The sequence below is a fragment of the Oncorhynchus mykiss genome, chromosome 1 (genome assembly GCF_013265735.2).
Source record: "Oncorhynchus mykiss isolate Arlee chromosome 1, USDA_OmykA_1.1, whole genome shotgun sequence".
Taxonomy (NCBI): Eukaryota; Metazoa; Chordata; class Actinopteri; order Salmoniformes; family Salmonidae; genus Oncorhynchus; species Oncorhynchus mykiss.
This window is the reverse complement of record NC_048565.1, coordinates 58,796,156-58,820,462: the sequence shown is the minus strand read 5'-3', so window position 1 is coordinate 58,820,462 and position 24,307 is coordinate 58,796,156. Positions and strand designations below refer to the sequence as shown.

At 44.3% G+C, this 24,307-nt stretch overlaps 1 protein-coding gene across 2 annotated transcripts in view; it reads right to left on the bottom strand.

The window, feature by feature from the left end:
* Positions 1-12,093, bottom strand: part of fam160b1 (family with sequence similarity 160 member B1) — a 29,830-nt gene extending 17,737 nt beyond the window's left edge. The window contains exons 1-11 of one of the 2 annotated variants that reach the window (XM_036980882.1): positions 11,796-12,093; positions 11,442-11,593; positions 10,360-10,438; positions 10,036-10,205; positions 9,644-9,748; positions 9,395-9,517; positions 8,908-9,105; positions 8,529-8,725; positions 5,875-5,989; positions 5,600-5,676; positions 5,253-5,445 (exon numbers count right to left, since the gene is read on the bottom strand). In XM_036980882.1, coding sequence (XP_036836777.1) covers positions 5,253-5,445; positions 5,600-5,676; positions 5,875-5,989; positions 8,529-8,725; positions 8,908-9,105; positions 9,395-9,517; positions 9,644-9,748; positions 10,036-10,205; positions 10,360-10,438; positions 11,442-11,593; positions 11,796-11,889 — 1,503 coding nt within the window. In that variant the 5' untranslated portion in view covers positions 11,890-12,093. The other variant, XM_036980886.1, reaches the window with a different exon arrangement.
* Positions 12,094-24,307: the final 12,214 nt, after the last annotated feature.

The window sequence follows — 24,307 nt, the reverse complement described above, 5'->3', positions numbered from 1 at the left end:
GACCTGCCTAAAATAAATAATGTATGGATGTATTGTGGTGTAGGCTATATTACATGGATTTATTAGACTTTTTCAAATGTTCTAAAAGGGTTGCATCAGTGGCTTGTAGGCTATACGTGGAACCCAGGAGCCGCTAAATGTGTTTATGTTAATCCGGTCAATTACCTTGAGACCAGAAGTTATTTGCTTGACAACCACCAGCTGACAAACTTTCATGACTTCCACAGCACTAACAGAGGAAATCTCAGGAATTTATTTTCCCCACCATCAGTCGCCTCCTCCACCCTACAGCCACAATGTTACGGATTTGCTGAGTTAAAGGCTAAAATCAACACCATCCGACAGAACATTGTATCCTCCAACCTCAACCACACACTGGCTCCAAGCCCACCACCCATATCTAAGTGACTTTGCTCTAGTCTCACCTGCTGTTGTGTTCAAAATCACCTAAACTACCAGTGGCACCCTCGACCCTATTTCAACATCACTGTTCAAAACATGATCAGCTGCTCTCATCCAGTTTGTAACCAACCTGTTCAACAAGTCATTCCACACTGGGCATGCTGTTCAAAATCGCATCACCCCTCAAGAAATCATCCCTTGACCAAGACCTCTCAAACTACAGGCCCATTTCCAACCTCCCATTTTTATGTAAAGTCCTGGAGAAGATATTGGCATCTCAGCTTCAGTCACACCTCAGTGCTATCCATCTTTATGGAGGTGCTTCAGTCTGACTTTAGGCCCATGCACAGTACTGAGACAGCCCTGGTGAAGGTTGTCAATGACATCCTTATGGCTGCAGATACAGAATCCCCCACCATCTTGATTCTTCTGTACCTCAGTGCGGCTTTTGATACAGTAGATCGCACCTCAGAGAGCACACTGGCATCTGTGAGACCACCCTAAACTGGATCACTTTCCTACCTCTCTAACCGCAAGCAGTACATTACCCTCGGAGAGGCAAGACCCTTGCAGTGACCCACAAGGGTCAGTGTTAGGACCTATCCTCTTCCTACATGTTCCCAGTTGGCCAGATCTTCAGACAAGTGTCCGATTCCACTGCTACGCAGATGACACAAAGGTGTCCATTAAAACAAAGCCTGACACAACATCTGCTCTGTTAACATTGTCCAACTGACTGGAAGAGGTAAAATCTTGGAGGCGGAACAGCTTCCTACAACTCAACAGCAGCAAGACAGAAGCAATGCTGATAGGCACCCCCTAGCAGATCAACTCCTGCAGCATCTGCCCTGTCATAAATGGCCACATCATCCCCTTCTCGTCAGTCATCATTAATTTGGGTGTGAAATTCGACCCTGCACTCTCCTTCAATGACCACATTAGTCACATTTGTAAAACGTATTTCTTTCATCTGAAGAACATCTCCCGCCTAAGACTCTCTCTCACCACATCTGAAGCAGAAAAGCTCATTTTCTCCAGAATTGATTATGGGAAGAGTACTTTGGGGCCTGCCTGCAAATTCAATTCATAAACTACAGCTCATCCAAACTCAGTGATGCAAGGATTCTGACACACACAAAAAAAAAAGTCTGCCCACATCAACCCCATCCTTGCTGTTGGCTACCTATTTCTCACAGAATTGACTATAAAATTCTCTGCCTCACCTATAAAGCCGTAAATGGCATCGGACCATGCAGATGGCTATATTGGGTGCTGGAGCACCCCCAGCACTCCTACCTCCCGCAGCTATGTGGATTGGTATGGCACTAATCCAATGAGGTCTTTATGAGAAGAGAAATATAATGGCAAAGCATTTAGGCCATGTTATCCTGATGATGATACAATGTCTAAGGCCAGTTGTCATGGTAACACATCAAAATACAGGGACAGCGCACTTAACTTATTCATGACAATTTGGACATCTTGTAATGCCCATTCGTGTGACACATGCGTTTAGACTGGGGTTAGCGCTTTGGCATTGAGTGCAGTACAGATGTAGGATCTTCAATGCTTCCTACAGTTGTGTAAAGTTGGCTGCATGTCCTTTGGGTGGTGGACCATACTTGTTACACATGGGAAACTGTTGAGCATTAAAAACCCAGCAGCGTTGCTGTTCTTGACACAAACTGGTGCGCCTGGCACCTGCTACAATACCCAATTCAAAGGCAGTTCAATATTTTGTCTTGCCCATTCACCCTCTAAATTGCATACATATACAATCCATGTCTCAATTTTCTTTAACCCGTCTCCTCCCCTTCATCTACACTGATAGAAGTAGATGTAACAGATATCAATAAGGGATCGTCAGTCTATGTCATGGAAAGAGCAGGTCTTCCTAATGTTCTGTATACTCAGTGTATTTCTTAATTTTTGTTTTTCTATTTTATGCATGTATAATGAAAAGCACTTGATTCTTTACAAATTATTAGACACATTTAGTGAAGGCTACAGGCCTGAAAGCCATTGAATAGAACAAACATGTATCTGTCGCTAACAAAAACAGTCATGGGTGGTAACTACAATTCATTCAAGGCAAGGCACACTGGGAAATATGCAAATAAGGTAGAATAAAATCTCAAGTTGAATTGTATGTTTACTCAATCTAAAATTCAAAGTTGAGTGAAAATTCACCAAACTCACAATCCTATATATTATTTTTACTGTGTAGACAGCTAGCTGGCTTTTGTGATTATCATTGGCACTGTCCACAGCAGCATGCTGGCACTAATTGTGAGTCTAAAACATGGTCCAGCTCCAGCAAGTGGAAAATATTTTCCAGTTCTTTCCTGAAAAAAAATAAATCACCCACAATTCCTGTTTCAACCAGAATATCAAGCTAGTACTTGACTGTTATTCAAAAAAATATTTATTGGATCAGCTGATGATTGAAAACTACCCTATGCCTGACTAAACAGCTGGATACCCAATGTGCAGTCAACAAGAAGCCATATTAGCCTATGCATATTGAGAACCATGCAAGGCAAGTGACTCTTTTGGTTAAAGCATTCAATTTTGCAATCGCATATAACGTTTTGGATTTGTATGCCCATGAAAACTGTAAAATATCAACATGAACATTTGATAAAATGGTGCTGCCATTATTAGCGAACCATCTCATAGACTGAGCAATACTTTTGTCCCGCTGACGGCTCATAAGGGCTCGATGGGTTTCTGTTGTATTCGTGATGGATTAGAATTAAGCTTCAGAACATTCACACCTAGCCTAATGGTCTATCAGCCTGGACACCTTCCTACCTGTGCAAATTGAAAGAAAAATAATTTTTACAAGGTTGAAATATACACTGCTCAAAAAAATAAAGGGAACACTTAAACAACACAATGTAACTCCAAGTCAATCACACTTCTGTGAAATCAAACTGTCCACTTAGGAAGCAACACTGATTGACAATAAATTTCACATGCTGTTGTGCAAATGGAATAGACAACAGGTTGAAATTATAGGCAATTAGCAAGACACCCCCAATAAAGGAGTGGTTTTGCAGGTGGTGACCACAGACCACTTTCAGTTCCTATGCTTCCTGGCTGATGTTTTGGTCACTTTTGAATGCTGGCGGTCGGCGTAGTGTCCAGAGCATGGAGGCGCTACCAGGAGACAGGCCAGTACATCGGGAGACGTGGAGGAGGCCGTAGGAGGGCAACAACCCAGCAGCAGGACCGCTACCTCCGCCTTTGTGCAAGGAGGAGCAGGAGGAGCACTGTCAGAGCCCTGCAAAATGACCTCCAGCAGGCCACAAATGTGCATGTCTGCTCAAACAGTCAGATACAGACTCCATGAGGGTGGTATGAGGGCCCGACGTCCACAGGTGGGGGTTGTGCTTACAGCCCAACACCGTGCAGGACGTTTGGCATTTGCCAGAGAACACCAAGATTGGCAAATTCGCCACTGGCGCCCTGTGCTCTTCACAGATGAAAGCAGGTTCACACTGAGCACATGTGACAGACGTGTCAGAGTCTGGAGACACCGTGGAGAACGTTCTGCTGCCTGCAACATCCTCCAGCATGACCGGTTTGGCGGTGGGTCAGTCATGGTGTGGGGTGGCATTTCTTTGGGGGGCCGCACAGCCCCTCCATGTGCTCGCCAGAGGTAGCCTGACTGCCATTAGGTACCGAGATGAGATCCTCAGACACCTTGTGAGACCACATGCTGGTGCAGTTGGCCCTGGGTTCCTCCTAATGCAAGACAATGCTACACCTCATGTGGCTGGAGTGTCAGCAGTTCCTGCAAGAGGAAGGCATTGATGCTATGGACTGGCACGCCCGTTCCCCAGACCTGAATCCAATTGAGCACATCTGGGACATCATGTCTCGCTCCATCCACCAACGCCACGTTGCACCACAGACTGTCCAGGCGTTGGCGGATGCTTTAGTCCAGGTCTGGGAGGAGATCCCTCAGGAGACCATCCGCCACCTCATCAGGAGCATGCCCAGGTGTTGTAGGGAGGTCACACAGGCACGTGGAGGCCACACACACTACTGAGCCTCCTTTTGACTTGTTTTAAGGACATTACATCAAAGTTGGATCAGCCTGTAGTGTGGTTTTCCACTTTAATTTTGAGTATGACTCCAAATCCAGATCTCCATGGGTTGATAAATTTGATTTCCATTGATAATGTGTGATTTTGTTGTCAGCACATTCAACTATGTAAAGAAAAAAAGTATTTAATAAGAATATTTAATTCATTCAGATCTAGGATGTGTTATTTTAGTGTTCACTTTATTTTTTTGAGCAGTATATTTTCTTTCAGTTTCTCTGTTTCTTAAATTGAATATGTGCATGTTTTACATTCATTAATTGATGTATTAGTAGGCTTATGGATTACATTTTCCAAATTATTCACCCAACCTGGTTTTATTTATTCTGTCTAAAAGGAAGGCAGAGAATGCAGAGCATAGGAAATATCACTATGATAAGGCTAGGTTATCAACTAGGTTTACAACTGTTTTTACCCAGGTTAAACTGAGTTTTCCTGCCAAAACCACCAGCCTGATGTTTCTCAGCCAATGTGGTGAGAGAGCAGGCCCAGGCTGGCGGGTGCCCGGACAAAAGACTTCGCTGACAGAGAGTTCCATGAAGGAGCAACTTTCGCACTAAAATATAACACGTTGGGGCATTGATTTGAATAGGAGATCAAACAGTCTTCTCTACTTCCGTAGCATCACCTTGGAAAAATGCAGTATATTTGTCCCCATGTCAAACCCAACCACCAGAGGCAGAGTGTGTGCATCAAGGTGTAGATGACAGTATATTATGCATGAATATGGGTGGTCACCTCATCTGACAGGTGGTCACAGTGCTCTATGAGTCTGTGTCGGAGGGGGTTTTGGGCAATGCTGGCTAGGGTCTCTGGTCCTTTCTCCTCCCCTAGGAGGAAGTAGACCATGTCCTGCAGCAAGGCCTCCGAGGTCACCTGGCGGATGATCCTGTTAAGCAACGCCGTGGAGGTCAGGATGCCCACCTCCGACCTAAAAGGGGGACAGAAGGAACACCGTCATCCACTGACACAGCAAAATTACATTGCAATCTTTCATTGTCAATGGATCTAGTCAGGGGCAGACATACATACACATTCAAAACAAAGAGAGGCACCTATGATTGTTCCTCTGAATAGGGACTTACGTCTGCATCAGCTGGGGCTCCATGACCGCCACAAAGAACCTCTCTCTCACTGCTTTAGCCAACACTGCAGCCGCCGTCTTAGGGTACAAGACCCAAGAAATGTTTCATTACTACAAAGTCACTTTGATATAAAAACTTTAGATGTATGTAATGTGAGTCTTGTATATATAGCTAATTGTATTATCTTATGTTTTTGCTGAATTAAATTCTAACAAGTCGGTGTACTATTTAAAGAATCTTCCAGCCGATGGTGAGTCAGTGGTGTTGCTCATTACCTTCTGAGCCTCTTTGATGAGCTGGTCGCAGTAATCGAGCCAAGATAGGAAGGAGATGAGTGCTCGCTTCCCAGTGAAGATGGCAGCATCATCCTTCATGTTATACACATCCAGTCTGCAACAGACACAATTAGATATTATACTTTTCTGATGCCGATTCTTAATTAATCAAGATGCATATTCATTCTATAGTTGTGTGTCATTCAGAGGAAGAATGGGCAAGACAACGCCTTTGAACAAGGTATGGTAGTAGGTGACAGGCGCACCAGTTTGAGTGTGTCAAGAACTGCAATGCGGCTGGGTTTTTCACACTTAACCATTTCCCGTGTGTATCCAGAATGGTCCACCACCCAAAGGACATCAAGCCAACTTGACAACTTTGGGAAGCATTGACGTCAACATGGGGCAGCATCCCTGTGGAACGCTTTCGACACCTTGTAGAGTCCATGCCCCAACAAATTGAGGATGTTCTGAGGGCAAGTCAATATTAGGAAGGTGTTCCTAATGTTATTTTTGTTACACGGACATACACAGAGGACCAGCTCATGAGCTCCATCAGCAGCATATTGGAATTTATACTGAACAAAAATATAAACGCAACAATTTCAAAGATTTTACTGAGTTACAGTTCATAAGGAAATCAGTTAATTGAAATAAATAAATTAGGCCCTATTGATTTCACATGCTGGGCATTTGCCTCATGCAGCGTGACATGTCTTCTTCGCATTAAGTTGATCAGGCTGTTGATTGTGGCAAGTGGAATGTCCCACTCCTCTTCAATGGTTGTGTGAAGTTGCTGGAAATTGTCTGGAACTGGAACACGCTGTCGTACACTTCGATCCAGAGCATCCCAAACATGCTCAACGGGTGACATGTCTGTTGAGTATGTAGGCCAAGGAAGAACTGGGACATTTTCAGCTTTTAGGAATTGTGTACAGATCCTTGGAACTTGGGACTGTGCATTATCATGCTGAAACATGAGGTGATGGCAGCGGATGAGTGGCATGACAGTGGGCCTCAACAAATGTTAGTACATCGAATCGTATCGCATTGATTCTTTCTCTAATCAAGCCGAATAGTTTCAAACTAAAATGTATCGTTCCTGTATTGCATCGGAACCCATGTATACATATCGAATCGTCTTGAAAGGGAAAGATGCACTTCCCTACAATTTTCCCTTGGCACTGATACTAATTTAGAGAGGGGGTATGCTGCAGATGTGTCCCAAACGCACCCATATAGTGCAATAATTTTGACCAGAGCCCATGAGGCTCTGTTCAAAAGTAGTCTATGTGCCCTAATCTATCTTGGACAGACACACTATATGTAGCATTACAGTGCCTTCAGAAAGTATTCATATCCCTGGACTTATTCCACAGTTTGTTGTGTTACAGCCTGAATTCAAAATAGATTCAATATATTTCCCCCCTCAACCATCTACACACAATGCCCCATAATGACAAAGAGAAAACATGTTTTTAAACATATTTGCTAATTTATTGAAAATTAAAGAGAAATATCTCATTGATAATAGTATCACACACGTTATAATCACCTTTGGCAGCGATTACTGCTTTGAGTCTTTCTGAGTAAGTGTAAGAATGTTGCACACCTGGATTGTACAATATTTGCACATTCTTTTTAAAATTCTTCAAGCTCTGTCAAGTTGGTTGTTGATCATTGCTAGACAGCAATCTTGAAGTCTTACCATGAATTTTCAGGCCAATTTAAGTTAAAAATGCAATTAGGCCACACAGGAACACTAAAACGTTGTCTTGGTAAGCAACTCCAGTGTATATTTGGCCTTTTGTTTTAGGTTATTGTTCTGCTGAAAGGTGAATGTCTTCTCGTGTCTGTTGGAAAGCAGATAACCAGGTGGTACTCAGTGATGTGTTGGATTTTCCCCAAACATAACACTTTGTATTAAGAACGTTATTGCAAACAGGATGCTTGTTTTGGAATATTTGTATTCTGTACAGGCATCCTTCTTTTCACTCTGTCATTTAGGTTAGTTGATTCATGCTCAGTTCTACAACAGCCATTAAACTCTAACTGTTTTAAAAAGTCAACATTGGCCTCATTGTGAAATCCCTGAGCGGTTTCCTTCCTCTTCGGCAACTGAGTTAGGAAGGACGACTGTATCTTTGGGCTGACTGGGTGTACCATCCAAAGCAGAATTTATAACTTTACCATGCTCAAAGAGATATTAAATGTCTGCTTTTATTTTTATTTGTACCATCTTTGACTGAGGGACCTTACAGATAATTGCGTGTGGAACCTAAATGAGGTAGTCATTCAAAATGTATGTTAAACACTTAATGCACACAGAGTGTGTCCATGCAACTTATTATGTGACTTTACTCCAGAACTTATTTAGGCTTGCCATAACAAAGGGGTGAATACTCATTGACTCAAGTATATTCAGCTTTTACATTTTTTTTATGAATTTGTAAACCTTTCTAAAAAATATAATTCCACATTGACATTATGGGATATTGTGTATAGGCCAGTGACACAAAATCTAAATTGAATCAATTTTAAATTCAGGCTGTAACAACAAAATTAGGAAAATCCAAGGGGTGTGCATACTTTCTGAAGGTACTGTCTCTCTGACAAAGCAGAGGTAGCATGAGGAGTGGACAGCAAAGCCTCACCCCCAGTTGACAGACTCCACTGTCTCAATGTCCAGGGGATCCATGGACATGGGGAGAGCCTTGTAGAATGCTGACAGTCTGTCAGTCAAGAGTTCACAGAGCTCAGTGTTCTCCGTCAGACACTTGGCCGCGGCCGGCTCAGGCAGACTGACCAGCAGCATGAGGCCCTCGCATGCCTTCACCACTATCCTGCCATCCTGAAAGACAGAGAGAGAGGAAAGCATGAAAATAGATGCTACTCAAACAACACAGTTCAAGCTACATTAAAAACACCACTAAGCCTATTCCCACTGCAACCTCAAATCAAAACAGACTATATCAATCATCAGTGTGGTATGAGTAACCTGGTCTCAGATCTGTGGTATGAGGAGGTACTGACCGGACTCTTGGTGAGGTTGAGGAGAGACGTGACTATGTTGTAGTTGTTGTTGTTGGACTGGGCAGCAGCAGACTTGGGCTCCTCAGGTGATTCAGCTGCCTGTCCCTCTGCCTGGGGCTGACCTGTGTCTGGTGAAGCCAAGTCCTCCCTAACCCCCTCTACACCAGGCCTCTTTGGGTCAGGCCTCTTCACTTTATTCTGTGAACCAGGAGATGCAAGGGGGAAAAAAAACTATTGAAGGATTCAAACTGTGTGACGTCAGTTCAGCCGTCTCTCAAGTCTCCTTACTGAAATGTCCTGACTCGTTTTCATTAGGGTACACTAACAAAACGTTTTGCAACATGAAAAAAATAAGCCAAATTTTGTTTTTTTGGATAAGTGCAGATAGTAAGTACCTTTCTATTTGAATCCATTTCAGAGCATTTGGTGCCCAATGAAGACAACCCTGCTGCCTCTTATGGTAGAATCTTATGGACATCATACTTACCTCCAGGAAGAAGTTAACGAGGTAGGGGTCCTGCTTTAGTTTGGCACAGACAATGCAGAGGAACTGGATCTCCTCGTTCTCCGTGGGAGCAGCCAGGATCTCTCCACACAGACGGATGAGTTTCTGAGGAGTCAACCAGAGAGACACACTACTTCACACTGAAACAGTGTACAAATGACATCTACATAGTAAACACATCCACGTGTTAAAACCATCCATATCTACAAATTAAAACGTATTGGATCTCACCTGTACAGGTCTATGGACATTGATGTGGGGCAAAAGAGGCTGGTGAATGCGTCCTAGCAGCTTGGTGTAAAAACTCAGAACCTGCTGCTTCATTCCCGGAGGACACTGATGGAGACAAAACAACCCCAATAGATTAAGAAACACCATGGTACTTGTCATACTTGATCTGGTCTTTCTAACATGATTTGGTATAGGCTAACTATCCAACAGAGTGCAGTGAAGTCTTTTACTTTTTTCTCACTACTGAGCAAAGTCTTGCTGTACTGTGCTCGCCTGGTTACACATCCACTAAAGATGCTGAAAAGGACAATGTGAAAAAAAAAAAATGTCAGCGCCAGTTCAGTGTGGTTTGAGTTGGCATGATAGTGTGAAAATGGCATTGTTCCCCTTACGTCGGCCTTGCCCAGGGTGAAGAGGGTCTCTAGGATCTTGTGGTGCAGCAGGTACTCCATGCAGGGCCCAGTCTCTCCAGACTCTCTCTCTGACTCCTCCTGCGTCAGGATGTCCAGCATCTGCTCCAGATGGGACGGGATGTTGGTGTCTGTCACAGGTGCTTTGTCATCTGACACAGAAGAAATAAACAAACAAATATTGCTTTCGAATCACATTGTGGTTACAGGTAACACATCATTGATAACATATCTCTACTCCATGTCTGTTTACAGTGATTTGAAACTCGTACTTGATGTCTATTAAGTGTTGTTTATTGGTCTTACCTGATGTCTCTATGTAGTAATGTGTGATGGCTTTCCAGTGATACACAAAGTCCTCCTGCAAGGGCAGTGAAGGTGCAAGCTGGAACAGAAATCAAATCAAAACCCTGTTAATCACACAGTTTTGTCTGATTGACCAGTGTCTGATTAATTAGTTTAGCAATCTTTACTACAGGCCTGCTGCCAGTCTGTGTGTAAAGCAACCAGACTCTCTTGACCAGGCAAGACGCACAAACTTGTCATCTGCTTGAGCAGATCTTTTCACTCTCTGCACATTGGACATGTCGGCCTACTTCTTGTAGCCCCCAAATGTAGTGTCTTATAACAGTGTGTGTGTGTGTATATATATATATATATATAGTACAGTCAATCTCGTTTGCGCAACAACGACAAGTCATCTTATCAACAAGGGTGTGGAGAAATCTACCAGATATCCAACCCTTGCTAACGTTTGAAAGCAGATGAAAACGTTCAGCAGCCGACTAACTAGACTCGCATGTACATCACAACAATCAATTAGCCTTTCTCGCTTGACGGGAACCCCGTGTGGTAACGTCAAAAAGTCAGAGGGGTATACAAAGCAGATTTCAGACAAACAGACAAAAATAACTTATATGCCGACCTTTGGGCTAACGTAGTTAGTTAGGAAAGCTAAACTTAGATTTGTTTTCTGTGGTGTTGACTCAATTAGACCATACCCATTTCAAGCTTTTTCTTTTTTTACAGATTGCAGAGATGTAAACATTAGCTTGCTAACGTTAGCTAGCCCGGCCATAATCAGGGCAGTGTAGCTAACAGCTTTAGCTAATTATTTAAATCACATTGCTTAATATGAAGTGAAACAAGCCTGGAAACCAGAGCGAAAGTTTTAGCTAGCCAACTAACGTTAGCTAGTTAGGCTTTGTTGGACACCTCTACTGTTAGCGTTAGCAGCACCTACGATCACATCTGGCAAAGCTAGCTGGCATCCGCTAACAGTTACGTGGTTAACTTCAATAGAACATCCAGTTAGGCCCAATTGTCCCCGACCTCGATTGAACCTTTCTTCCAGAGGTTTGACATCTTCCACATAAATGAAAACTCACCGCCTCGACTGCGTGCTGTAGAATCGATGTAAATTTGGAGAACATTTTGTTCTTCGACTGGACCAGTTTGTCACGAGAAGACCTAGAGAATTCCTCTATCTTCTTCCTGTTGTTAGCGCTGCGATCCAGATTGGAGTTTTCATATAATGATCCTTGAAGGAAAATAAATGCAAACAATAAAACGCACAGCGGACTCTATCTCACAACCACTGTCACAACACAAACTACTGTAACGTTCACCTCTGTTGGACACGGTGGCACTTCCCCAGCCAAGCAGTAATATAACAGATAGAACAATGAGCCAGATATTTTAACGGATGTATAAATGTGAAGCATCTGGGCGTTTCCACTCACTAACAAATATGGTGATGATAGGAAGCCCAGTGGACGACAGTGGGAGAAGATGGAGCGAGATGGATTTTGGCCGATATTCCTCTAATTTTGTCATCGATGAAACAGTTGATCTCAATACAGTTTTCTGTTTTCAAAACTATAATCTGTTACGAACAGAGTGGACTAAGTGTTGTAGACTTTGCCTTTTGCTTTCTTTAGAAGGAACGCAAGGGCGAATTGAGGTATTGCACACGGCGCACTTCACATAATAGGCTTTCCCTAACGGAAATATGCAAATACATGCTAGAGCGCGCCAATAAGATCTCGCTAGCTCGTTCTTGGCTCTGCCACCTCATTGCTTGTTTTAGCTACAACAGGCTTTTGTCTATCTTGGGTTACTTATAAAACATCTTTGGCAATATCTTTCTTCTGTTTCTTCGTCTTCTTTTTCTTATTTTGTATCATGGCGTTCATTCATTTTGTTTGTACATGCCGCCACCTACTGTGCGGTAGTGTGTGGTCACTCACGTTACATTTTGTGATACAAAAACTTAAATGGAAAGGAAAAAAAATGCACCACCAACTAACCCTACACATACAGTGTTTCTTCCACTTCCTATTATTATTAATATATATATATATATATATATATATATTTACCTTTATTTTAACTAGGCAAGTCAGTTAAGAACACATTCTTATTTTACTAGTCCAACGCTCTAACCACTAGGCTACCCTGCCGCCCCATTATAACAATTGGATGACTTTGGGTGTTCCAGTAAGCAACAATTGGTTGCCTTCGTTAGCCTACTTTATTGTGAAAAATTCATCCGTAACTCTGCCAAGCCTACCAACAAGAAACTGACGATACAACAATGCAACAAATACATTGATCATCAGTAAGGTTTTACCCGTGGTCGCATGAAAATCCTTCCCACTTGCAAAGTATTCGATACTCCACAAAGTTTTACACAGTGTCTGTTCATCAACATCTTTTTGCTTTCGTTAATAAAATAACGATAAAAAATGACTTTAAAAATGCAGATGTTTATTTCAACTTACTGTGCAGTACATCTCAGCTACATTTTAGTTGCACTTCCCCGGCTCCACGACCAACCCGGGCTGTTAAACTAACAGATCGTCTCTCCGAACTCATTAACACGCGTTACTGTGTGTGTGTGTTTCGATTCTCTCTCTCTCTCTCTCACACACACGCACTTGCTGTCTTGACCTCTGAATGCTCGGCTATGAAAAGCCAAATGACATTTACTCCTGAGGTGCTGACCAGTTGCATCCTCTACAACCACTGATTATTATTTGACCCTATTGGTCATCTATGAATGTTTCAACAGCTTGAAAAATGATCTAGCCTTTATGACCATGTACTCTTATCTCCAACTAGTTCGGATTTAAGTATACATTTTTTTATGACTGATACCTTGAGTGAGAGGTCTAATGCTTTAATATTTAATCATTACTGCCCTCCGATTTCATATTCATTATATAAAAAGGCCCATGTGCACCATCATCAGATGAACCACGTCATGTAAGCTAAAGCTATTTAATTCATGAATGCATTGGATATTCTGTGTTTTTATTTACAGAAGTGATGGATAGCTGGAGGCATTTTGTTTTTCACAAGCGTGGTTTTAGAGCACTTAAGTACTTAACTCCGGGATGCTGGCCGCCGAGGCAGAGTTCCTCTGTCCAGTGTCTAGTGTTCTTTTGCCCATCTTAATATTTTCTTTTTATTGGCTAGATATCGCTTTTTCTTTGCAACTCTGCCTAGAAGGCCAGCATCCCGGACTCTTCACTGTTGACTTTGAGATTGGTGTTTTGCGGGTACTATTTAATGAAGCTGCCAGTTGAGTACTTGTGAGATATGTGTTTCTCAAGCTACACACTCAAATGTACTTGTTCTCTTGCTCAGTTGTGCACCGGGGCCTCCCACTCCCCTTTCTTTTCTGGTTAGCGCCAGTTTGTGCTGTTCTGTGAAGGGAGTAGTACACAGCGTTGTACGAGATTTTCAGTTTCTTGGCAATTTCTCGCATGGAATAGCCTTTATTTCTCAGAACAAGAATATACAAACAATACTACGCAAGTATAAACACCATGGGACCACACAGCGATCATACCGCTCAGGAAGGAGACGCGTTCTGTCTCCTAGAGATTATCGTACTTTGGTGTGAAAAGTGCAAATCAATCCCAGAACAACAGCAAAGGACCTTGTGAAGATGCTGGAGGAAACAGGTACAAAAGTATCTATATCCACAGTTAAACAAGTCCTATATCGACGACATAACCTGAAATTCCGCTCAGCAAAACCGCCATGAAAAAACCAGACTACAGTTTGCAGCTGCACATGGGGACAAAGATCGTACTCTGGTCTGATGAAACAAAAATAGAACTGTTTGGCCATAATGACCATCGTTATGTTTGGAGGAAAAATGGGGAGGCTTGCAAGCCAAAGAACACCATCCTAACCATGAAGCACGGGGGTGGCAGCATCATGTTGTGGGGGTGCTTTGCTGCAGGAGGGTGCACTTCACAACATAGATGGCATCATGCGTGGAAATGATGTGGATATATTGAAGCAACATCTCAAGACATCAGGATTAAATGTCGGGAATTGTGAAAAACTGAGTTTAAATGTATTTGGCTAAGGTGTATGTAAACCTCCGACTTCAACTGTAAGCACGGTTTGAAATTATTATGTTTTGTTCAAATCTTATATCTGTTTGTGATTCTTGGGGTCAAATTGCAGTCTACTCATTCCATTTCAATATTATCGCTTGCACAGTGCTCCTTGGGATGTTTAAAGCTTGGGAAATCTTTTTGTATCCAAATCCGGCTTTAAACTTCTTCACAACAGTATCTCGGACCTGCCTGGTGTGTTCCTTGTTCTTCATGATGCTCTCTGCGCTTTTAACGGACCTCTGAGACTATCACAGTGCAGGTGCATTTATACGGAGACTTGATTACACACAGGTGGATTGTATTTATCATCATTAGTCATTTAGGTCAACATTAGATCATTCAGAGATCCTCACTGAACTTCTGGAGAGAGTTTGCTGCACTGAAAGTAAAGGGGCTGAATAATTTTGCACGCCCAATTTTTCAGTTTTTGATTTGTTAAAAAAGTTTGAAATATCCAATAAATGTCGTTCCACTTCATGATTGTGTCCCACTTGTTGTTGATTCTTCACAAAAAAATACAGTTTTATATCTTTATGTTTGAAGCCTGAAATGTGGCAAAAGGTCGCAAAGTTCAAGGGGGCCGAATACTTTCGCAAGGCACTGTATATATAAATGAGAGGATGGGTTATTGATACATGTTTTATTTATTTGTTAAACGAGAATGGACTAGGGTCTACAGGGCCAACATGTTTAGGATAAAACCCAGTGTCTACGTAGGTGTTTATCCCAAAATGTTTTGGATAAAACATGTTTATCAGGCGGTTAAATAGCCCCCACTAACTCAGAGAGGCTTTTGCCAACACTGAGATCCAATCAGAGGACACTTTAATAAATGGATCACTAGTCACTTTCAACAATGACACTTTAAATTAATGACCCTTTAATAATGTTGTATCTCATGTAGTGTATTTTATACCATCTATTGCACCATGCCTATGCCTATGCCGCTCGGCCACCGTTCATCCATGTATGTATGTACATATTCTCATTCAGCCTTTTTAGATTTGTGTGTGTGTGTTATGTAGTTTGTGAGGAATTGTTCAATTTTGTGTGTATTAGGTAGTTTTGGGGAAGTGGTAGATATTACTTGTTAGATATTACTACACTGTTGGAACTATAAGCTATAAAATTAACATCTGCTAACACTGTGTATGTGACCATTGAAACTTAATTTGCATGTGTTCTGTGAACACACTCATAGCTATGCTATACTCAAGAGTGGACCAATGGCACCACCTAGTGGATGTTCAGTTACACGACCAAACATTACATTATTATTATTATTTATTTTTTTAAACTTTTATTTAACTAGGCAAGTCAGTTAAGAACTAATTCTTATTTTCAATGACGGCCTAGGAACTTTGGGCCTAGGTAATAGATTGATCGCTTATCATAAAGTTTAAACAATTTCAAATAATGTTTTTTTTTTCAGACTCCGACGATACCTATACGAATCATGCATCAAGAGGACATCGGGATAGGAAACGCATCTAGGATTCCTCAGAAAAACAGCCATCAAACAACTAAAGGTAATTTAACTAAAAACCAAGGCCTGACAGTGAGATACAGAAACAAGGACTTAGGTGATGTGTTATTATATTTTAAATGTACTGTTTAAAAGAAAAAATAAGCTTTTTCTCTTTTATTAACATTATTGGTTATTTAATATAATGTATATATATTTAATTTTTAATAAGCTATTTTGTATATATTCTTCTTTCAGACTTCACCCAGGCCTATACACACATAGAAGACCCAATACACCAAGAGGAAGAGGAGGAAGAGGATGCTGATGCCATACAGAGTAAAACATCTTAACAGGTTGATACATTCAATGCTGCATTCAATGATGGTGCTGAGGAAGGGTTGAGCTATGATGAGGATGATGTGTTGATGTATGATGCGGCTAAACAGCATGATACAATCAATTCTGATGTAGAGCCAATACTCATTGAAGATAGCATCAATGAGGATACTGATCATGATATAGAACTTCAAGAAAAGTTCTCACAGCCTTTTACAGGGCTCTAAAAGCCAGAGAGGTCCAGCTACACACAGGTATGGTTGCTTTACTAAGACGTCAGTACAATAAAAATCTATCCTTCTGGCATAACACCATGCCACCATGATTAAAAAACGCCCAAACAAACGACAAAAGACGTATGTAACATGGACACTTCTAGAATACCGCCAGAACTGATCTCCTTAATTAACCAAATGAATGAGAGCCCCCCCCCCCCCCCCCCCCCCTTCAACAACAACCTCCACACAACACCCCCCACCTCGTATAACTCATACACATGATCACCCATTATCACAGGACCTCCCCCACAAATTATCTCCTTAATTAGTCATATTAATGAGAACCCCTCTCCTACACCATGTGAGGATTGTCATCGTACATGTCGATCCTCTTACTGCTACGAAAAACACAAAATTGAAACATGGCACCCCAAAGCTTGTAAATTTGTAAGCAGTTGTGACATTAACAAGAAATGTCCAAAATGCCATTGCAATTACGACCTTCAAATAGACAACCCCCAACCTTAAAATAGACAACCCCCAACCTCACATATGTGGGATGATACACTGTGTGATCTGTAAAGGGGCTTTGAAAAGCAGAGACATGGAACTGGTTCAAGATGGGGCAGATGAGTGCTGTATTCAGCCTTTGGCTGAAGATGAACATTCAGAGAAATATGTGTTTTATGACTTTGAGTCTAATCAGGAATCAGGTGTTCATTTGCCTATTTTTGTATCTACCATGACTTTCAAGGGGGGAAAGTGGACGGCAGAGGGTCCAAATTGTGCACTACACTTTCTCAAACATTTCCGAAAACCCCAGTACAAAAACGTAACTTTTAAAGCTCACAATTCTAGAGCCTATGACTCCTATCTTCTTTTGAACCCCTTGATACAACAAGGCGTTGCACCCAAGGTCATAGCGCAAGGTAGTAAAATCTTGTCTTTTGTAGACCCCGCCTTCAACCAGAAATACATTAACCGTTTAAGTTTCTTACCCATGAGATTGGCTCAAATGCCAGAGGCCTTGGGCTTTGAAAAGTCTGTGGTTGGTTTCCTAATTTCTTCACATCTGAGGAGAATCTACATTATGCTGGATATTATCCCAGCCCCGAAATGTACGGGTGTGATCAAATGTCTCACAAAGAGCGAGAGAGTTTCATGACTTGGTATGAGGCAGTACGTCATAATACCTTTGATTTCCATAAAGAGATGGAATTATACTGTGACAATGATGTGGTTATCCTGTGTGAAGGATGCCTCAGATTCAGAGAAGAGGTAATCAAAGATGCCGGCATTGACCCCTGGAGTTGTACAACTATTGCATTGGCAAGCATGAAAACCTATCGTACACACTTTTTAACTCCAGCATCTAAAGCTATACTATCACTTGATAACTACTGCCGACAATTCAAGTCATACTCTAGTGGGTCCATTCAATGGCTGGAGTACTTGTCCCAGGCTAAAAACATTTTTATTCAACATGCTTTGAATAAAGGGAAAAAAGATTGGACCCTACCATGTCAATGGTTACACACAGATTGGCGGTGTTGAGACATTTTTTGAGTACAACAGTTGTTTCTTCCACAGTTATAAATCTCAAAAAGTCTGATCCTGTCATGTTGTGTCTTGTCTCTGTCCTTTCCCTTCACCCTGTCTCCCTCTGCTGGTCGTTGTTAGGTTACCTTTTCTCCCCCGCTTTCTCCCAGCTGTTCCTTGTCTCCTCTAACTACCCATTCACCCCGTTCCCCACCTGTTCCCTTTTTTCCCTCTGATTAGGTCCCTATATCTCTCTCTGTTTCTGTTCCTGTCCTTGTCGGATTCTTGTTTGTATTTCATGCCTGAGCCAGACTATCGTCATGTTTGCTGTAACCTTGTCCTGTCCTGTCGGAATCTGCCGGTCTATCTGAGCCTACCTATGTTTGGTTATTAAAGAAGCTCTGTTTAAGTTAGTTCGCTTTTGGGTCCTCATTCACTCACCATAACAGAAGAATCCGACCAAGAATGGACCCAGCGACTTCGGATCCTCTCCACTCAGCCGTCGGGATCCAGGGAGCGATGCTAGGCAGACACGAGCAGGAAGTGTCTGCTGCTCGACATGCCGTTGAGACCCTGGCCACCCAAGTCTCCAACCTCACAGAACAGGTTCACCATCTCCGCCTCGATCCACCGGCCACTTCCAGGGCTTTCGAATCTCCGGAGCCCAGAATCAATAACCCGCCGTGTTACTCTGGGGAGCCCACTGAATGCCGCTCGTTCCTCACCCAGTGTGATATTGTGTTTTCTCTCCAGCCCAACACTTACTCCAGGAGCACTGCTCGTGTCGCCTACGTCATATCTCTCCTTATTGGACGGGCTCGTGAGTGGGGCACGGCAATCTGGGAGGCAAGGGCTGAGTGTACTAACCAGTATCAGGACTTTAAGGAGGAGATGATACGGGTTTTTGATCGATCTGTTTTTGGGGAGGAGGCTTCCAGGGCCCTGTCTTCCCTATGTCAAGGTAATCAATCCATAACAGACTACTCTATTGAGTTTCGCACTCTTGCTGCCTCCAGTGGCTGGAACGAGCCGGCTTTGCTCGCTCGTTTTCTGGAGGGTCTCCGCGCAGAGGTAAAGGATGAGATTCTCTCCCGGGAGGTCCCTTCCAGCGTGGATTCCCTGATTGAACTCGCTATTCGCATTGAGCGACGGGTTGATCTGCGTCACCGAGCTCGTGGAAAGGAGCTCGCGTTCTCCGTTGCCCCCCTCTCCGCATCACTACCATCTTCCTCTGCCGGCTCGGGAGCTGAGCCTATGCAGCTGGGAGGTATCCGCATCTCGACTAAGGAGAGGGAACGGAGAATCACCAACCGCCTCTGTCTCTATTGCGGTTCTGCTGGTCATTTTGTCACTTCATGTCCAGTAAAAGCCAGAGCTCATCAGTAAGCGGAGGGCTACTGGTGAGCGCTACTACTCCTGTCTCTCCTTCAAGATCCTGCACTACCTTGTCGGTCCATCTACGCTGGACCGGTTCGTCAGCTTCCTGCAGTGCCTTAATAGACTCTGGGGCGGAGGGCTGTTTTATGGACGAGACCTGGGCTCGGGAACATGACATTCCTCTCAGACAGTTAAGGGAGTCCACGGCCTTGTTCGCCCTGGATGGTAGTCCTCTCCCCAGGATTCAGCGTGAGACGCTACCTTTAACCCTCACTGTTTCTGGTAATCATAGCGAAACCATTTCTTTTTTGATTTTTCGTTCACCTTTTACACCTGTTGTTTTGGGCCATCCCTGGCTAGTTTGTCATAATCCTTCCATTAATTGGTCTAGTAATTCTATCCTCTCCTGGAACGTCTCTTGTCATGTGAAATGTTTAATGTCTGCTATCCCTCCTGTTTCCTCTGTCTCTTCTTCACAGGAGGAGCCTGGTGATTTGACAGGGGTGCCGGAGGAATATCACTATCTGCGCACGGTGTTCAGTCGGTCCAGGGCCACCTCTCTTCCTCCACACCGGTCGTATGATTGTAGTATTGATCTCCTTCCGGGAACCACCCCCCCCCGGGGTAGACTATACTCTCTGTCGGCTCCCGAACGTAAGGCTCTCGAAGATTATTTGTCTGTAGCTCTTGACGCCGGTACCATAGTCCCCTCCTCCTCTCCCGCCGGAGCAGGGTTTTTTTTTGTCAAGAAGAAGGACGGGTCTCTGCGCCCCTGCATAGATTATCGAGGGCTGAATGACATAACAGTGAAGAATCGTTATCCGCTTCCTCTTATGTCTTCAGCCTTTGAGATCCTGCAGGGAGCCAGGTTTTTCACTAAGTTGGACCTTCGTAACGCTTACCATCTCGTGCGCATCAGGGAGGGGGACGAGTGGAAGACGGCGTTTAACACTCCGTTAGGGCACTTTGAATACCGGGTCCTTCCTTTCGGCCTCGCTAACGCTCCAGCTGTCTTTCAGGCATTAGTCAATGATGTCCTGAGAGACATGCTGAACATCTTTGTTTTCGTTTACCTTGACGATATCCTGATTTTTTCACCGTCACTCCAGATTCATGTTCAGCACGTTCGACGTGTCCTCCAGCGCCTTTTAGAGAATTGTCTTTTTGTGAAGGCTGAGAAGTGCACTTTTCATGCCTCCTCCGTCACATTTCTCGGTTCTGTTATTTCCGCTGAAGGCATTAAGATGGATTCCGCTAAGGTCCAAGCTGTCATTGATTGGCCCGTCCCTAAGTCACGCGTCGAGCTGCAGCGCTTTCTCGGCTTCGCGAACTTCTATCGTCGTTTCATCCGTAATTTCGGTCAGGTGGCCGCTCCTCTCACAGCCCTTACTTCTGTCAAGACGTGTTTTAAGTGGTCCGTTTCCGCCCAGGGAGCTTTTGATCTCCTCAAGAATCGTTTTACATCCGCTCCTATCCTTGTTACACCTGACGTCTCTAGACAGTTCGTTGTCGAGGTTGACGCGTCAGAGGTGGGCGTGGGAGCCATTCTTTCTCAGCGCTCCCTCTCTGACGACAAGGTCCACCCATGCGCGTATTTTTCTCATCGCCTGTCGCCGTCGGAACGTAACTATGATGTGGGTAACCGCGAACTGCTCGCCATCCGGTTAGCCCTAGGCGAATGGCGACAGTGGTTGGAGGGGGCGACCGTTCCTTTTGTCGTTTGGACTGACCATAGGAACCTTGAGTACATCCGTTCTGCCAAACGACTTAATGCGCGTCAGGCGCGTTGGGCGCTGTTTTTCGCTCGTTTCGAGTTCGTGATTTCTTATCGTCCGGGCTCTAAGAACACCAAGCCTGATGCTTTGTCTCGTCTCTTCAGTTCTTCAGTAGCCTCCACTGACCCCGAGGGGATTCTCCCTGAGGGGCGTGTTGTCGGGTTGACTGTCTGGGGAATTGAGAGGCAGGTAAAACAAGCGCTCACTCACACTCCGTCGCCGCGCGCTTGTCCTAGGAACCTTCTTTTCGTTCCCGTTCCTACTCGTCTGGCCGTTCTTCAGTGGGCTCACTCTGCCAAGTTAGCCGGCCACCCTGGCGTTCGGGGTACGCTTGCTTCCATTCGCCAGCGTTTTTGGTGGCCCACCCGGGAGCATGACACGCGTCGTTTCGTGGCTGCTTGTTCGGTCTGCGCGCAGACTAAGTCCGGTAACTCTCCTCCTGCCGGCCGTCTCAGGCCGCTTCCTATCCCCTCTCGACCGTGGTCTCACATCGCCTTAGATTTTGTCACCGGACTGCCTTCGTCAGCGGGGAAGACTGTTATTCTTACGGTTGTCGATAGGTTCTCTAAGGCGGCTCATTTCATTCCCCTTGCTAAGCTTCCTTCTGCTAAAGAGACGGCACAAATCGTCATCGAGAATGTTTTCAGAATTCATGGCCTTCCGTCAGACGTCGTTTCGGACAGAGGTCCGCAATTCACGTCTCAATTTTGGAGGGAGTTTTGCCGTTTGATTGGGGCTTCCGTCAGTCTCTCTTCCGGCTTTCACCCCCAGTCTAACGGTCAAGCAGAACGGGCCAATCAGACTATTGGTCGCATCTTACGCAGTCTTTCTTTTCGCAACCCTGCGTCTTGGTCAGAACAGCTCCCCTGGGCAGAATACGCCCACAACTCGCTTCCTTCGTCTGCGACCGGGCTATCTCCTTTTCAGAGTAGCCTCGGGTACCAGCCTCCGCTGTTCTCATCTCAGTTTGCCGAGTCCAGCGTCCCCTCCGCTCAGGCTTTTGTCCAACGTTGCGAGCGCACCTGGAAGAGGGTCAGGTCTGCACTTTGCCGTTATAGGGCGCAGACTGTGAGGGCTGCTAATAAGCGTAGAACTAAGAGTCCTAGATATTGTCGCGGTCAGAGAGTTTGGCTCTCCACTCAGAACCTTCCCCTTAAGACGGCTTCTCGCAAGTTGACCCCGCGGTTCATTGGTCCGTTCCGTATTTCTCGGGTCATTAATCCTGTCGCAGTTCGACTTCTTCTTCCGCGATACCTTCGTCGCGTCCACCCGGTCTTCCATGTCTCCTGTATTAAGCCCGTTCTTCGCGCCCCCGCTCGTCTTCCCCCCCCCCCCCCCCCATCCTTGTCGAGGGCGCACCCATCTACAGGGTCCGCAGGATTTTGGACATGCGTCCTCGGGGACGTGGTCACCAGTACCTTGTCGATTGGGAGGGGTACGGTCCTGAGGAGAGGAGTTGGGTTCCCTCTCGGGACGTGCTGGACCGTGCGCTGATCGAGGATTTCCTCCGTTGCCGCCAGGTTTCCTCCTCGAGTGCGCCAGGAGGCGCTCGGTGAGTGGGGGGGTACTGTCATGTTGTGTCTTGTCTCTGTCCTTTCCCTTCACCCTGTCTCCCTCTGCTGGTCGTTGTTAGGTTACCTTTTCTCCCCCGCTTTCTCCCAGCTGTTCCTTGTCTCCTCTAACTACCCATTCACCCCGTTCCCCACCTGTTCCCTTTTTCCCCTCTGATTAGGTCCCTATATCTCTCTCTGTTTCTGTTCCTGTCCTTGTCGGATTCTTGTTTGTATTTCATGCCTGAGCCAGACTATCGTCATGTTTGCTGTAACCTTGTCCTGTCCTGTCGGAATCTGCCGGTCTATCTGAGCCTACCTATGTTTGGTTATTAAAGAAGCTCTGTTTAAGTTAGTTCGCTTTTGGGTCCTCATTCACTCACCATAACAGATCCTCATGTTTGAGCTTTCCTTTCCACCTTTGACATACCTGAACCCCTGGAACCCCGTCATGCCTTGTTTGGGGTTTGTACCAACGCTTTGACATTACGGTACCTGATGAGAAAATTGGACATGTATATTTTACATCCCTTTATCCTCAGGTAATGAGTTCCTCTTGTTACCCTATAGGGCATCCTGAAATTATTCACCGGGATTTTGACTTACCACACAACTATTTTGGTCTGATAAAAGCAACTGTTTACCCTCCTTGGGGCTTGTTTCTGCCTGTATTGCCTTACAAGGGACCTCAAGGAAAACATTTATTTCCCTTTGTCGCACCTGCTGTGAAAACAACAACCAGGAAAAGCCTTGTGATCATTCAGATCAAGAAAGAGCCTTGACCGGTGTACGGTTCACCGTTGAATTCTCTAAGGCTATAGAGAAGGGGTATCGTGTGGCCAAAATCTTTGAAGTGTAGAACTTACCCAGGAAATCAGACCCTCTTTTTAAAGAGTACATCAAGACCTTCTTGATGCAAGCAAATGGCTTCAGGGTATCCTGTATCAGTCACAGATCAAGAGAGCAAAGACAGATACATTCAGGACTATCATGACAAAGAAGGCTTTGTATGTCGGTCACGGCCTGTTACGACAGAGCCTGGGCGCGAACCCAGAGTCTCTGATGGCACAGCTGGCGCTGCAGTACAGCGCCCTTAACCACTGCGCCACCCAGGAGGCCAAAATCAATTTTGTTGAAGGAATACCCGTATCCCTGTCTGATGATGAACTTTTACCTCATAAAAACAATCCGCTGGTTTTGGATGATATACTTTTTGCCAGTAGTGAACATCCTGAAATAGCACGACAATGTACTCATCATTGAAACCTGTCCGTGCTTTACTTGGTACAAAATGTGATTCACCAAGATAAAAATAGCCGTATCATTAGTTTGAACGCCAATTACTTGGTTTTGTTCAAAAACCCTAGGGACAAACTACAAATAAACATTCTAGCTCAGCAGATGTACCCTGGAAGGAAATCCTATTTTATGGAAAGCTATGAGGACGCTACCAAAGCACCATTTTCTTATTTAATCATGGATTTCAAATAAAAAACTCCAGAACACCCGAGGCTCCGAACAGGATTGTTTCTGTGGGAGTGGCCGACAGTTTTACATTCCTGAAAAGTAACCA